The 12,379-nt window shown below is 33.5% G+C and overlaps 2 protein-coding genes across 2 annotated transcripts; both read right to left on the bottom strand.

The window, feature by feature from the left end:
* Positions 1 to 477: 477 nt before the first annotated feature.
* LOC125869062 (transcriptional adapter ADA2-like) lies at positions 478 to 6,218 on the bottom strand. Its single transcript, XM_049549623.1, has 11 exons — positions 6,013 to 6,218; positions 4,405 to 4,460; positions 3,646 to 3,824; positions 3,294 to 3,359; positions 3,025 to 3,150; positions 2,866 to 2,941; positions 1,755 to 1,815; positions 1,597 to 1,655; positions 1,440 to 1,511; positions 912 to 1,131; positions 478 to 821 (listed from the first exon to the last, which is right to left on the bottom strand). Exons 1-11 carry the CDS (start codon positions 6,060 to 6,062, stop codon positions 530 to 532), a joined length of 1,257 nt encoding a protein of 418 aa, XP_049405580.1. The 5' UTR covers positions 6,063 to 6,218; the 3' UTR covers positions 478 to 529.
* A 948-nt stretch (positions 6,219 to 7,166) lies between these two features.
* LOC125869151 (CASP-like protein 2B1) lies at positions 7,167 to 12,058 on the bottom strand. Its single transcript, XM_049549713.1, has 3 exons — positions 11,786 to 12,058; positions 9,792 to 9,924; positions 7,167 to 7,707 (listed from the first exon to the last, which is right to left on the bottom strand). The coding sequence occupies exons 1-3, from the start codon at positions 12,007 to 12,009 to the stop codon at positions 7,462 to 7,464; spliced, it is 603 nt and encodes a 200-aa protein (XP_049405670.1). The 5' UTR covers positions 12,010 to 12,058; the 3' UTR covers positions 7,167 to 7,461.
* Between the last annotated feature and the right edge of the window lie 321 nt (positions 12,059 to 12,379).

The following is a 12,379-nucleotide window of genomic DNA, read 5'->3' on the forward strand; positions in this document are numbered from 1 at the left end:
GAAAGTGATTCCTTTTATATTTATAACTCGTGGTGTATGGGCCAACTTGTGAGCACCTCGACTAATTCCACGGGATACTTACTAACTCCCACCAGCAGCATAGGTACCGAGTAACTCTGTCCACAAAGGCTTGAACAGATTGAAAGAAATAACCTAGTCTCTATGTCCATTTTTACTTGTCCAATTTGAAAAACCAAGAGATAATTTATCACTTAGTTCCTTATTTACCCTTATTATTAACTATAGTCATTTCCCAAACATTGAATTTATTATATTCAAGGGGTAATATAGTAAAAAAATCATTCTATTTATTGCTCCTTAAGGGGTGTGCCAAGTCAATACTAGACAAATATAAATGGACCGGAGGGAGCAATATTTTGGTCTCCGTTGGGTGACCTCATGGTTCCAACCCTCTTCATTGACCATTAGATCATACCCTCGGGTGCTAGGATAGAAAGCGATTTTGTATTACGTTTTGCTAATGTAGTCATAGATTAGTCAAATGACATATGGTTCTAATTTTATAAATTTACTGAGCTTCTATATACAAGCCGACGTTTAGTTTCATAAGAAAAGGTACAATAATAAACAACAGAGCAGAGTTTCGCACCTTGAGTTCTTGTATTCTTTTCAGATATCTATGTTCTGAGACCACAGTCTTTAGTAATTCTTCATGCTCCTCCTTCGATAGAAAGCGCATAATGGCATCATAACGTCGGCATATATCTTTCTCTTCTGGTGACAAATTCTTCTCAAATTCACTTGGCTGGAGTAAATTCCTCTCTAGAATAAAATCCTTGCGGCGCTTTCTTTCATCAAGCCTGCCATTATTCATTGAAACTTACTTGACTCTGAAGGAATACAATAACTGAAGAAATCATGAAACATGTGACGGAGGAAAGAAAAAGTACCTCTTGGAATAGATACGCAGAACACGCAACTTAAGTTCGCGCTCCTCTTCAGTTTCAGTTTCCTTGAATTCCATATCAGCCAATAGTTGCTCTGCATCATTATCATATTCAGGATCAAATTCTTGCCTCTTGGGAATATATCCACTTAATTTCATCAATGAGGATCCATCATCCTTTAAAGATTTCGGTTTCTTGCCTCCAAAATTTCTGCCTGAATTATCTGCCAACAACGAATTTACTTTAGCGTTCACCCTATTACATGTTGCTTCATTTGTTTATCTTGCTGTTTTATCATTGTTATTTTCCTTTCTACCATGATTTGTCTACACTTCTTTTGAGCCGAGGGTTTATGGGAAACAACCTCTCTACCCCGCAAAGGTAGGAGTAAGGTCTGCGTACATCCTACCCTTCGCAGACTCCATTTGTGGGATTACACTGGGTATGTTGTCGTTGTTTTTGTAATGAATTAACTATTACTGAGCAATTCCTTCACAATTTTTTTCAGTGATGAATGATAAGTTGCCATACCTTCAAATTTAACAGGTTCATTTTGATCTTTGATTTGCGTTTTGCTGGATGGCTTTTTTATGCCTGTGATTCCTGCAGCATCCAAGCTGTTAGCGGCTCAAAAAGTCCATAACGTAAAGTAAATACTACATTCAAATAGGACCAAAAAGGGTCTTACCCGCATTGGATACAGAAGTTAAACGTCCTGATGGACCAATTTTATGAGTGTCTTCAACTCTAATGGCAAGCATGCAAGAAGAAAGTGAGTACTAGATGATTAGAACAGAAAAAAGACAATAAACCATGTACACAGAATATAGAATATGATATTCATACTTGATTCGAGACGGACAGAATGATTCATCTTTAGGAACAACTTCACCAAGTGAAGAGAGTCCTGCAATTGCCACAAACATCAGATGTAACAAAATGTTGTAAAGATTCATTGTAATCGAGATAAAACACTCAACAACTAGTACCACGTGAATCCCTACTTTTCTCCCACAAGAATTCTCATCAACCTATCCGAATCCCCGCCCTCACCATGAATTCTTTGTAACTAGTTTGTACCCATGAGCAAGTAGTATGCAAGCAACTATAAGATACGACATTTAATTTGTCTATTCACGATAAATTGGAAATATCTTTTGAATCCTTATGTTTTCCACTATCGTTTGTATAGTTGAAGTAAAATTTGATTTCATCATCTTTTCGGTTATTTCGGTTTGACGTTAAAGTTGTTTCATTTAATTTCACATCCTTTGACGTTAGCTTTTTGTAATTTAGACTTGATTTTTTCTGTCATAATTTTCTTCATAAAGTATTCAAGATTTTATTGAAAACAAAGAATCCAGAAGACGCAGTAGATTACAAAATCCACACTGGAACTCATATTCAAAATCCAGAAGGTGCAGCGGATTATACAACGAAAGTAAAGACCGAAACTATCAATAAAAACAAATTGTACATTTAGTTTTTAGTGAATGGAGAGTTTTGGGGTGTCTAAGTAATTAACTATCAATTTAAATTCCATATTTGACCATAAATATCAATTTATTGTAGAAGAGAAGTAACACAACTATCATCTACAGAAGTAGTAATAAGTGATGCTTTGATATATATACCATATATTAGATACATTCATAAAGAGATTTCCAAGAGTTACTGTTGTTTCCTATTTACTTAGCTTTTAATTAATAGATATTTTTATTAGTACAATAAAGAAGATAGACAAAACACTTCTACATTTAGTACAGATAGAATCATTTCACAGGCCACTGTTAGTTATTTAACGAGATATGTAACTGCAAAAAATTTGATCTCAAGACCATTACGTATGTTGCACTGAGCATCATTTTGTTATTCTAATGGTAGAAGATCAGGCTCTCAAGATGAACAACCACGGAAAGTAACTAGAGAAATCAGAATTGAGAATTACGGTCCTAACCTTTCTTATCTGCAAAATTCCCTTTAGCCATGGCAATGAGTTCCATTCTGTTTTTCCCCATGACGTGAGTCATATCCTGGAAATGGAAAAGGAAAAATGCAGGTGAAATGGTGAGTCAAAAGAATTAAACTTGCAAAATATTTCTGATAAGTTTCTTACCGGTAGAGGAAAGTAAGGTGACTCTAAGTATGCGGCCTTAAAATGGTCAATGCAGGCTTCTTTTGTCTTTGTTCCTACATGCTCACCTACTTCAGCCCAATTACCCATGCCATACATCTCAATTCCCTAGGCATAGCAAATTCAAGGAACCAAGACAATAAGAAAAAGGGGTATTGGCGTTATGATTACTTAATGGGAAAAGTAGAAAGTCAAATTCAGTAATAAAGAAGACACGAGGTGCCCAAAAAAGAGGGTTCTCAAAATAACACCTCAAGAAGCAACATCTCTTCATCAGCATTCCAGTCTGGGCAAATAAGCGGGAAAGCTAAGATGTCCTGTTCAAAGACACTAAGAAGGTCATTAGAACAATGCACCAATTTTGATACCTAGTGCTAAAATATTAGCTCCCAAACAGATGAGAGGAAACATTAAAAAACACAAAATAAGCTTCTAAAAATCATGAGTTAACAACAACATCATGTCCATGCTGTAGTGCACTTTTTTTTTCTTTTGTCAAGTGAAGTTTTTCATATGTATTACTACTGATATGAGCTTGAAGAAAGAACTAACCACAGTACCATACTTATCAATTGAAAAATAAAGAAGAACGAAAGAACTAACCATAACCCTATAGTGGTGATGGCTTTTGTGAGGATGCACCTCAGCACCAACAGAGAAGCACTCTATACATAGGTCAAAATCGGAACATACAGCACATTTTATACGAGTTCTCCCACTAATGTCTTTGTTGCAATAATTGCAGTGATACAAGGCCCTTTTGCCATCAGCTGTCCCTTGACCTGAGTAATCAACAGCATTATGTCAACTTATGAGGAGTGGTTGCAAATTTGAAAGACTCCAAAAGTAATTTTTGGCTCATGCAAATGATATACAAATATTTCAAAATTATGTTTGGAACCTAAAATAACTGTTGTCATGCTTTATTTAGTAATTTAAAGGTTGTTGCCATATGTTTATACCGAAAAAGTTGGGGCTCTAAAAGAAATTCATGCTTGCAAGAAACAGCTCTAACATATTGGTCTATAAAATGTTGAGCTACAATGACATCATTCTGAAGGTACACATCCAGAAAAATCTGCACTTTAGGAATTTTATCCTTCTCTGGTGAAAGGACATGGATTGTCATTTCAAAAATGAAAAGGGAAATAGGATCCTGTTTAAACTTTAGTAACCGTTGATTTCATCTACCAGTAAAACTAAGTTAATGGAAAAAAGACCTTAGCCAGATCGCAAAATTCAAAAACCTAAAATGAATTGAATGGATAGAAAAAAAGATAATCAACTATAATAATCTGCCATCCACAAGAATCAGAACTGAACTGAATTTAAATAGTTAAAAACTAGTTAGACGAAACTTACCAGTGGTCACAGTTTCTAAATTGTCTCCACTTGAGGCATTCTTTTTCCTCCTTGATCTAAACAAAGGAAAACGGGTAATAAAACTACAGTCAATCAGCAAGAAACAACTGAGAAAAGAAAAAAGACAGTATCCACTCTCCTCTAATGCCATCTATTAAAGACATAAAATTCATAAGTAATGCTCACATATCATTATCATTAGTACGTCCTATTCTTTGGAGAATAGAAAAGGGTATATTAATAATGCCAAAATTCAATAAGCTCGCTCACAAATTAAAAGGGAATGCCAATGCGACATTAGTACCCCAGCTAGTGCAAGGTAGAGGAAGGGTGAGCATATATTGTACACAGTCTTCCCCTGGCATTTCTGCAAAGAGGTTGTAGGTCACAGAAGAGCAACTCAACCATTGCGCCAATACTCACTCTCATCCCATAAAAGCCCATACTAGAGCTAATTCTCAACAATTACCTAATCATTACCAATAAAAATCTACTCTTTAGCACTAAAAGAAGATGAACACAAGAAGTTAATATCACAACTTGTAAAGTTGTTGTCGCTGCCATGTGACCAGGAGGTCACGGGTTTGAGTTGTAGAAACAGTCTCTTACAGAAGTAAGAAATGCAGGGTAAGGCGTACAACATACCCTTGTAGTCCGTCCCTTCCCCAGACCCCGCACATAGCTGGAACTTGGTGCACCGGGTTGTCCTCTTTTTTTAGTTAATATTGCAACTCTACCATTGCATCAATGCTCTCCCTCCCACAATAAAAGTATATACTAGAGCTAAACTTCTCAACAATTGACTAATCATTACCGATAAAATAGTCTCTACCACCAAAAGAAGACAAACCCAAAAAATTGATAATTCAGCTCTATCATTGTGCCAATGCTCACCCTCACACAATAAAAGCACAAAATAGAGCTAATTCTCAACAATTGACTGATCCTTACCATCTAGTCTTTACCCAAAAAACAAGTTAAACTCAACAAATTAATACCTATAACTAGAAGATACTCGCCACGAAGTGACTACTCTATGTTAGCAATAAAAATTTAATCTTCACCAGAAAACAAGATAAACCCAACCCATTAGTACTTTAAACCTACACACTCTCAACTATTGCCTAACCAATTTAGGAATAAAAATCTAATATTGCAACTCTACCATTGCGCCAACGCTCACCCTCGCACAATATAAGCACAAACTAGAGCTAATTCTCAACATTTGACTAATCATTACCAGTAAAATCTAATCTTACCACAAAAACAAGCTAAGCCCACCAAATTAATACCCATTACTAGTTTGAAACCTATAACTCAAAGATATACAATTGACTACTCAATGTTAGCAATAAAAATTTAATCTTTACCAAGAAACAAGATAAACCTAAACAATTTCACACCCATTAGTACTTAAAACATACAATTAATGATACTTTCATCTACTGACTAAAAAATTCAAATAATTACCACAAAAACTAGAAGAAAAGCCAAGAATTCAACAGTCATTAGTAGTTTATACAAATTAAAAGACACCCATAAGCTAAAAAATACTGTAAAAAATAGAGATGATAAAAAAAATATTTAAAAAATAAATAAAAAATCAACCTTTGGCTGGGATCTTCATCAGCTTGAAAATTCCCACGAGAGCGACCCATTTAACTCTGAATTGATTTTGATAAATTTTTCAGTGAAATTTCCCAATTTGGGTATTTTGTTGATACAATTATTGGATGTTACACTGAAAATTTTGGGTTTTTTTTGGTGAAGTTCATTGGGTGATTTTTTTAATTTTTTTTTAGAATGGTATTTGCTTTCCCTCTACAAATTATTCCAGATAAATATTTTTATTTTATTTGTTTCTATTTTTCTTCAAGTTCCTTTTTATAGCTTTAGGAATATTTGAAGTTATGAACCATCCTCGACGGTTACAATAGAGTGATAAATAATATTTCATCATTAAATATGAATTTTGAATTCGAGTCATGTGAGTGGAATTATTTTTATCTAAAAGTATTTTATTTGTAACGTAAAACTTTTGATTTGAATTCAAATTAATCAAACGGCAAAATAAATATCAAATATCAAGTTCATTATTTTTTTTAGTTTCAATGGCGTTAGGTTGAAAAAACTTGTTAGAGAAATTTTTTGGAGAAAATTAGTATTTTAGATAACCTTTGCAAAATTTTTTTCTAACCAAACAAAACTAAAAATGGTGATAAATGCTTTTTGTGTTTGAAGAAGTAAGATTTTTAGTAAATTAATTCATATTTTATATATTCTGTTTACATGAAAATATTATGATTTGTCAAGTCAATCAACCTTTTATTACTACATATTTCTCATCCATGATTCAATTATCGAAAATGATTTGGTGTAGTTTCAAAGTTGAAGTTGAAGCCTTATGTCACAAAATAAATATTTTATTTTCAAATCAACTTCGAATAATGATTGAGAATCGACTTTCTAAAAAAAGAGAGATTCAATCTAAAAAATATATATTTTTCAACTGACTCTTCTTTCTTAGATAATCAACTCAAGCCACTTAACAATTAATTACATGTAGCATATATATGGAAAATTACAATTTGTAACACTACAAGGAGTATAAAATTTCTCATATACTCGATACATATAAGTTAAAATTCTTTGTTTATATAATACACGTATAAAATTAAGAAACAAGATAAAATATAACTCGATATATATACGATATAACTCTTTGTTTAACGATGGATACACGTGTAAAATTAAGAAAATAGGTGAAGTATAACTCCACCAACATTAGTCTTGATTTATTTTTTACAAAAGAAAAACCAAAATCATTTTATTATACAATAGTTTCAACATAAGACAACATAGTACAAAACACCAAATATCCACCAAGTTACATATCTTCAAGTTCAAGATTAAGCTACTACTACTCTACTCATCATCTAGCATTACTTTTTCTTTCTTTTGATAATTGTGGTATCGAGGTCAACTTTTGCATATCTCGACTAATTTACAAGGATACCTGCAACTAACTCTGTCCACTAACGCTCGGAGAGATGATCATCAAGCATTACTCTTTCCTCCGTTGTTTCCGTACAAACGAAAGAGACTGAATGCTGAAATACCAGAGAGAGCAATCATGCTAAGGCTAACTATTAGAGAACTTGCAATGCCTTCTCCAATTTGGTTGCAAAATTTGCCATACAAATTGCAAACTTTCATCCATTGTAGCTCTGGTTGACCAAACTTGGAAATTACTCCAGACTGCGCTGCTGCCGCCACTGCAGCCAGACTCAAGTAGGCCATCAACTGCACGTGAAAAAGACGTCACTGTATTTTAATCTGTTGTAGCACGTAACTTGTCTTTTCAGATTACTAGTCACACTTCTTCATGAAGGAGTTAATTAAAAAAAATTACAAATACACTATTTTTGAACTTTGATATTTACAGTCCACTAGAAGGCTAAAAGGGTATAATTTGAGTATTGCATAGCAAATGAAAAGTAAAAAGTGCATAATACATACACATACTCGAACTTGACATCAGTTGGCAAGTAAGTACTTAAACTTTGAGAGTCCACATCTAGACACCTCAACTTGATCTCACTGACAACTAAACACTCCAACTTAGTAAAATGTATCTCGTGGACACTTGATGCTGATGTGGCACATAAATTTTTAAATTTTGGAGGTTTCTAGATGATCATTTTATAAGTTGGGAGTGTTCAACTAACACGGAGATGAGTAGAAATATCTAGATGTGTATACTCAAAGTTGGAGTGTTCAGTTGTCAATTGAGAATTGAGACCAAGTTAACTAATTGATGCCCAAAGCAAGTTAGTTAAAGCTTATTGAACTACCCTTTAAAGAAGGTTAACAACATTCAACATTGAACTTCCTAACTGTTGGATTTGGACCACAAAAATAGTATACAAGATTTGACGGATCAATAGGTACGATAGGATGATTTTTATATATTTTCCGTGTATTAGGGGTGTGTCGCATTTCTGAAGTTGAGGAAACATGGTCAGGTTGGTGAGAATTCATATAGCCGAGCCCAGGTGGTTTCAGATTTAGGCATAGGCGTTGTTGTGTGTAACATTTCTAAAGGTTTATATGAGTTAATGAACTATACGACGATTTTCCAATATAATATCCAAAAGACATAAGCAATTTGGGCCAGAGCCACCAGCTTATCTGGAGCATTCATTTCATTTTTTACGTGCAGATACATTTAATGTTGTCATCAAGTTTCTGGTGTCACCATTTATGGCAGTGGCTTTAACCATTGGTCCCAAGAGTTGATGGACTAAGAACTTGTTCTTAAAAGACAGCATTAGACTGTATTAAATGCCCATCACTGCATTCCCGGGGAAATTGTTGAACAACAACATATCCCGCATAATCTCACAAGTGGGGTCTGGGGAGGATAGGATGTACGGAAACCTTACCCCTACCTTTGTGGGGTAGAGAGGCTGTTTCTGGGGAAATTGTTGGATGGAAAATATGCAGTAACACCAAATCATCCGTCTTCAGTCTTCCCAAATTCAAAAGCCTCACATATTTGCTGGTTAGAGGGTTTAGCGATCAAGATAGCACGGTCATAAAACATAGAAGAATTGTCCTGTTTTCAGAATGTATAATAAGGTTCTCATTGCACTACTTAAGCTACTCAAAAATGTTTCCCGAGACTCTTGCTATGTAGAGACCAGCAGCAGATCTATACTAGAAACACTGCAGGTCCGAAAGAACCTGCTGCGCCTAACGTTACTATATATGTGTGTGCAGAAAAAAAAGGGCACATATATAAAGAGCAGAATTGACCAACTCTAAATCCGAGATTAGCCATACGGGTACAGACAGTTTTGTCCCACAATTTATATGCAATGAAGGATGCAACAAGACCTTTTGTACTGCTTTCTGGGATAATAAGAGAAGTAATGCAAAAGCGGGTGCCAAAACGGGGATAAAAGCATCTAAAGCACTAGGAATGACAAATACGATCATACCAAAACTAACGAACCAGCTCCTATTAGAACTCCAATATAAGCGTGTTACCGGCTACATGTTCATGATACAAAATATATTATCCATAATTCCCTCAATGAACAACCCCAACCACACTAAGAACGGAGTAAAATAAGGTGCATCTATGATAAGTGCTAAAGGATATGCCAGATTTGAATCAGATCAGTTTCTAAATGCAGCAGCACCCGGGTTGGATCCTCTAAAAATGTACTACTTTTGGAGAAACCGGACACACATCCATCGATATTTTTGAAAAGTCCGAGCAACATAGTCTAAAGGTTACTTCAACTTTTAAAAGGGTTAACTAATCAACCCTTTTTATCAATCAAAATTCAGAAGCAACAACTAATACGAATATCTTGTACCTGATCACCAGAAAAAATAACCCAAGCCAAGGGTTTGTTGAAAAGAACACTTCCTCTTATCATACTGAAAATGCACCTTAAAACTTGAATCAGAGAGTAAGCAGCAGCTAATCCATTGGCTATCACTAAAAATCTGCAAAAAAAAAAAGTTCAAAATTTTAACAAAGTTTAGATCTTTAACCTTTACGGGTGTGTTTGGCATTGAGGAAAACATTTTTCAAATTTCTCATGTTTCTGTCCGTCAAAACTTTTGAAAAATATTTTCCCAATAAAAACAAGTTCCTTGAAATGAGAAAAATACTTTCTCGGTGAAAGTAAAGAAAACAAATTTCATCGGTCCATTTCACTCCTCCCCATCCTCCGTCGTACTCCATTCCACCCCCACCCCTCATAGCTCCCACCTCCACCACCCCGACACCCCACTCATAATATATTAATATTTTTGAGATAATATTTTTTGTATGGGATAATCAATTATTTTCTGAAAAAATATTTTCCTTCATACCAAACGCACCTTAAGGGAGTGTTTGGTATGAATGAGAATGTTTTCTTGGTAAATAAGTAATTTCTTTTATTTATTTTCTTGTATATGGCATAACCGTAAAGTTGATGTGATAAAAAAGGTCATAGGCTCGAGCCGTAGAAACGGCTTCTTGCAGAAGTGCAGGGTAATGATGTGTATAATAGACGCTTGTGGTATGGCCTAACTCAAATCTCTTGCATAACAAGAGCTCCGTGTACCAGACTACTTTTTTTAGTTAAAAAAAATCTTCTTGTATTTGGTAATTAAACAGAAAATATTATTGGAAGATATTTGTATATAACTTAAGCAAATACTAAGTTGGTGGAGTGGGGATGGGGCTACGAGGCTAGGGTGGGGCTGGGCGTTTGGGAGGAGATAATTAATGTGAATGTTTGTTTTTTGAAAAACTTGTACAACCAAACATAGAAAAACTGAAAAATATTTTTTCTAAAAAAATGTTCTACTCCATACCAAACACACCCTAAAGATTAAAGATTTGAACTTTGTTGAAGTTCTTGTGTAAGTGATGATTTCTCTATTTTCTCTGTTTGTTTTGCTTGGTTTTAGCTTGTTTTTCAAAGATTAATCTTTGAAATTACAAGCTACATAAACAAGCAAAAGACTGAGAAAATAGAGAAAAATCATCACTTAAACAAGAACTTCAACAAAGTTCAAATCTTTAACCTTTACATTGTGTTTGGTATGGAAGAAAATATTTTTTCAATATTTGGTTGATCAATTTTTTTGAAAAACATTTTATAAGTTACATTTAACCCAACATAGTAATTAGCCATTGAATACTATTTTTAGCTTGTTCACCAAATACAAAAAAAAACAAGTAAAAACCATTCATTCTCCAGAAAAAAATACTTCCTTTCATACCAAACACACCTTTATTTAAAACACAAACTACAAAAAACCAGAGAAAAAACATCAGTCACACAAGAACTTCAACAAAGTTCAAATCTTTAACCTTTAAGATGTGTTTGGGATAGAAGAAAATATTTTTCAATATTTAATTGATATTTATAAATGACATCTTACCCTCCAACACATACCCCACACCCCCAACTCCACCAACATAGTATTTACCCATTGAATAATATCTTCTACTTAATTACCAAATACAAAAAAACAAGTAAAACCATTCATTCTCCAGAAAAATACTTCCTCTCATACCAAACACACCTTTATTTAAAACACAAGAAACAAAGAAAAAACATCACTTACACAAAGAACTTCAAACAAAGTTCAAATCTTTAACCTTTAGGATATGTTTGTTATGGCACAAAATATTTTCAAGAAAATATTTTTCAATAATTAATAAGTGACATTTTTCTCCAACACATACCATTGAATAATATTTTCTCCTTGAATTACCAAATACAAAAAAAAAACACAAGTAAAAATCATTCATTCACCATAAAAACACAATCTTTCATACCAAAAAATAAATAAAAATATTACTTACACAAGAACTTTCATATCAGTGAACTTAGCTTCTTTCTTGATTGAGAATATAACTTTAACTTGACTATCAGTTCCAATAAGAACAGCACCAATAATTGCTAAACCTAAAATTAAACACCTCAAAATCAGCTCTATAATTCTTACTCTTTTATCAATTACTTTCAAATTACTTCCATGATGAACTGGAACATTCCCAGGACTCACTCCAATGCCCAAATAACTCATAATTTTTTTTAAAGCTTAGTGAAGAGAAAATTTTAATTTTTGTACTATAAAAAAACTTTATTGCCCCTATTTGTGGCCTTTATATAGGAAGGATTTTTCTAATGAACTTTACTTTCTTCACACTTTTTATGTGGTAGCAGTAGAGTACATTTTGTTTTTAACTTTTTGTGGCATTATTTTAGTAGTGCATTCATACCCGTTAAATTTATTTGTCGAATTTTGACTCGTAAAATTTTTAAAAGGGAGTAATTATTTTTTATAATTATAAACTAAAGTAATGTGGAATTACTATTTTAAAAAATACTTTTTTTACGGGAAAATGTTCAATGGCATTAAGAATATATTAATATTTTGTATTTTTTTTATTTTT

The sequence above is a fragment of the Solanum stenotomum genome, chromosome 6, assembly GCF_019186545.1.
Source record: "Solanum stenotomum isolate F172 chromosome 6, ASM1918654v1, whole genome shotgun sequence".
Classification (NCBI taxonomy): Eukaryota; Viridiplantae; Streptophyta; class Magnoliopsida; order Solanales; family Solanaceae; genus Solanum; species Solanum stenotomum.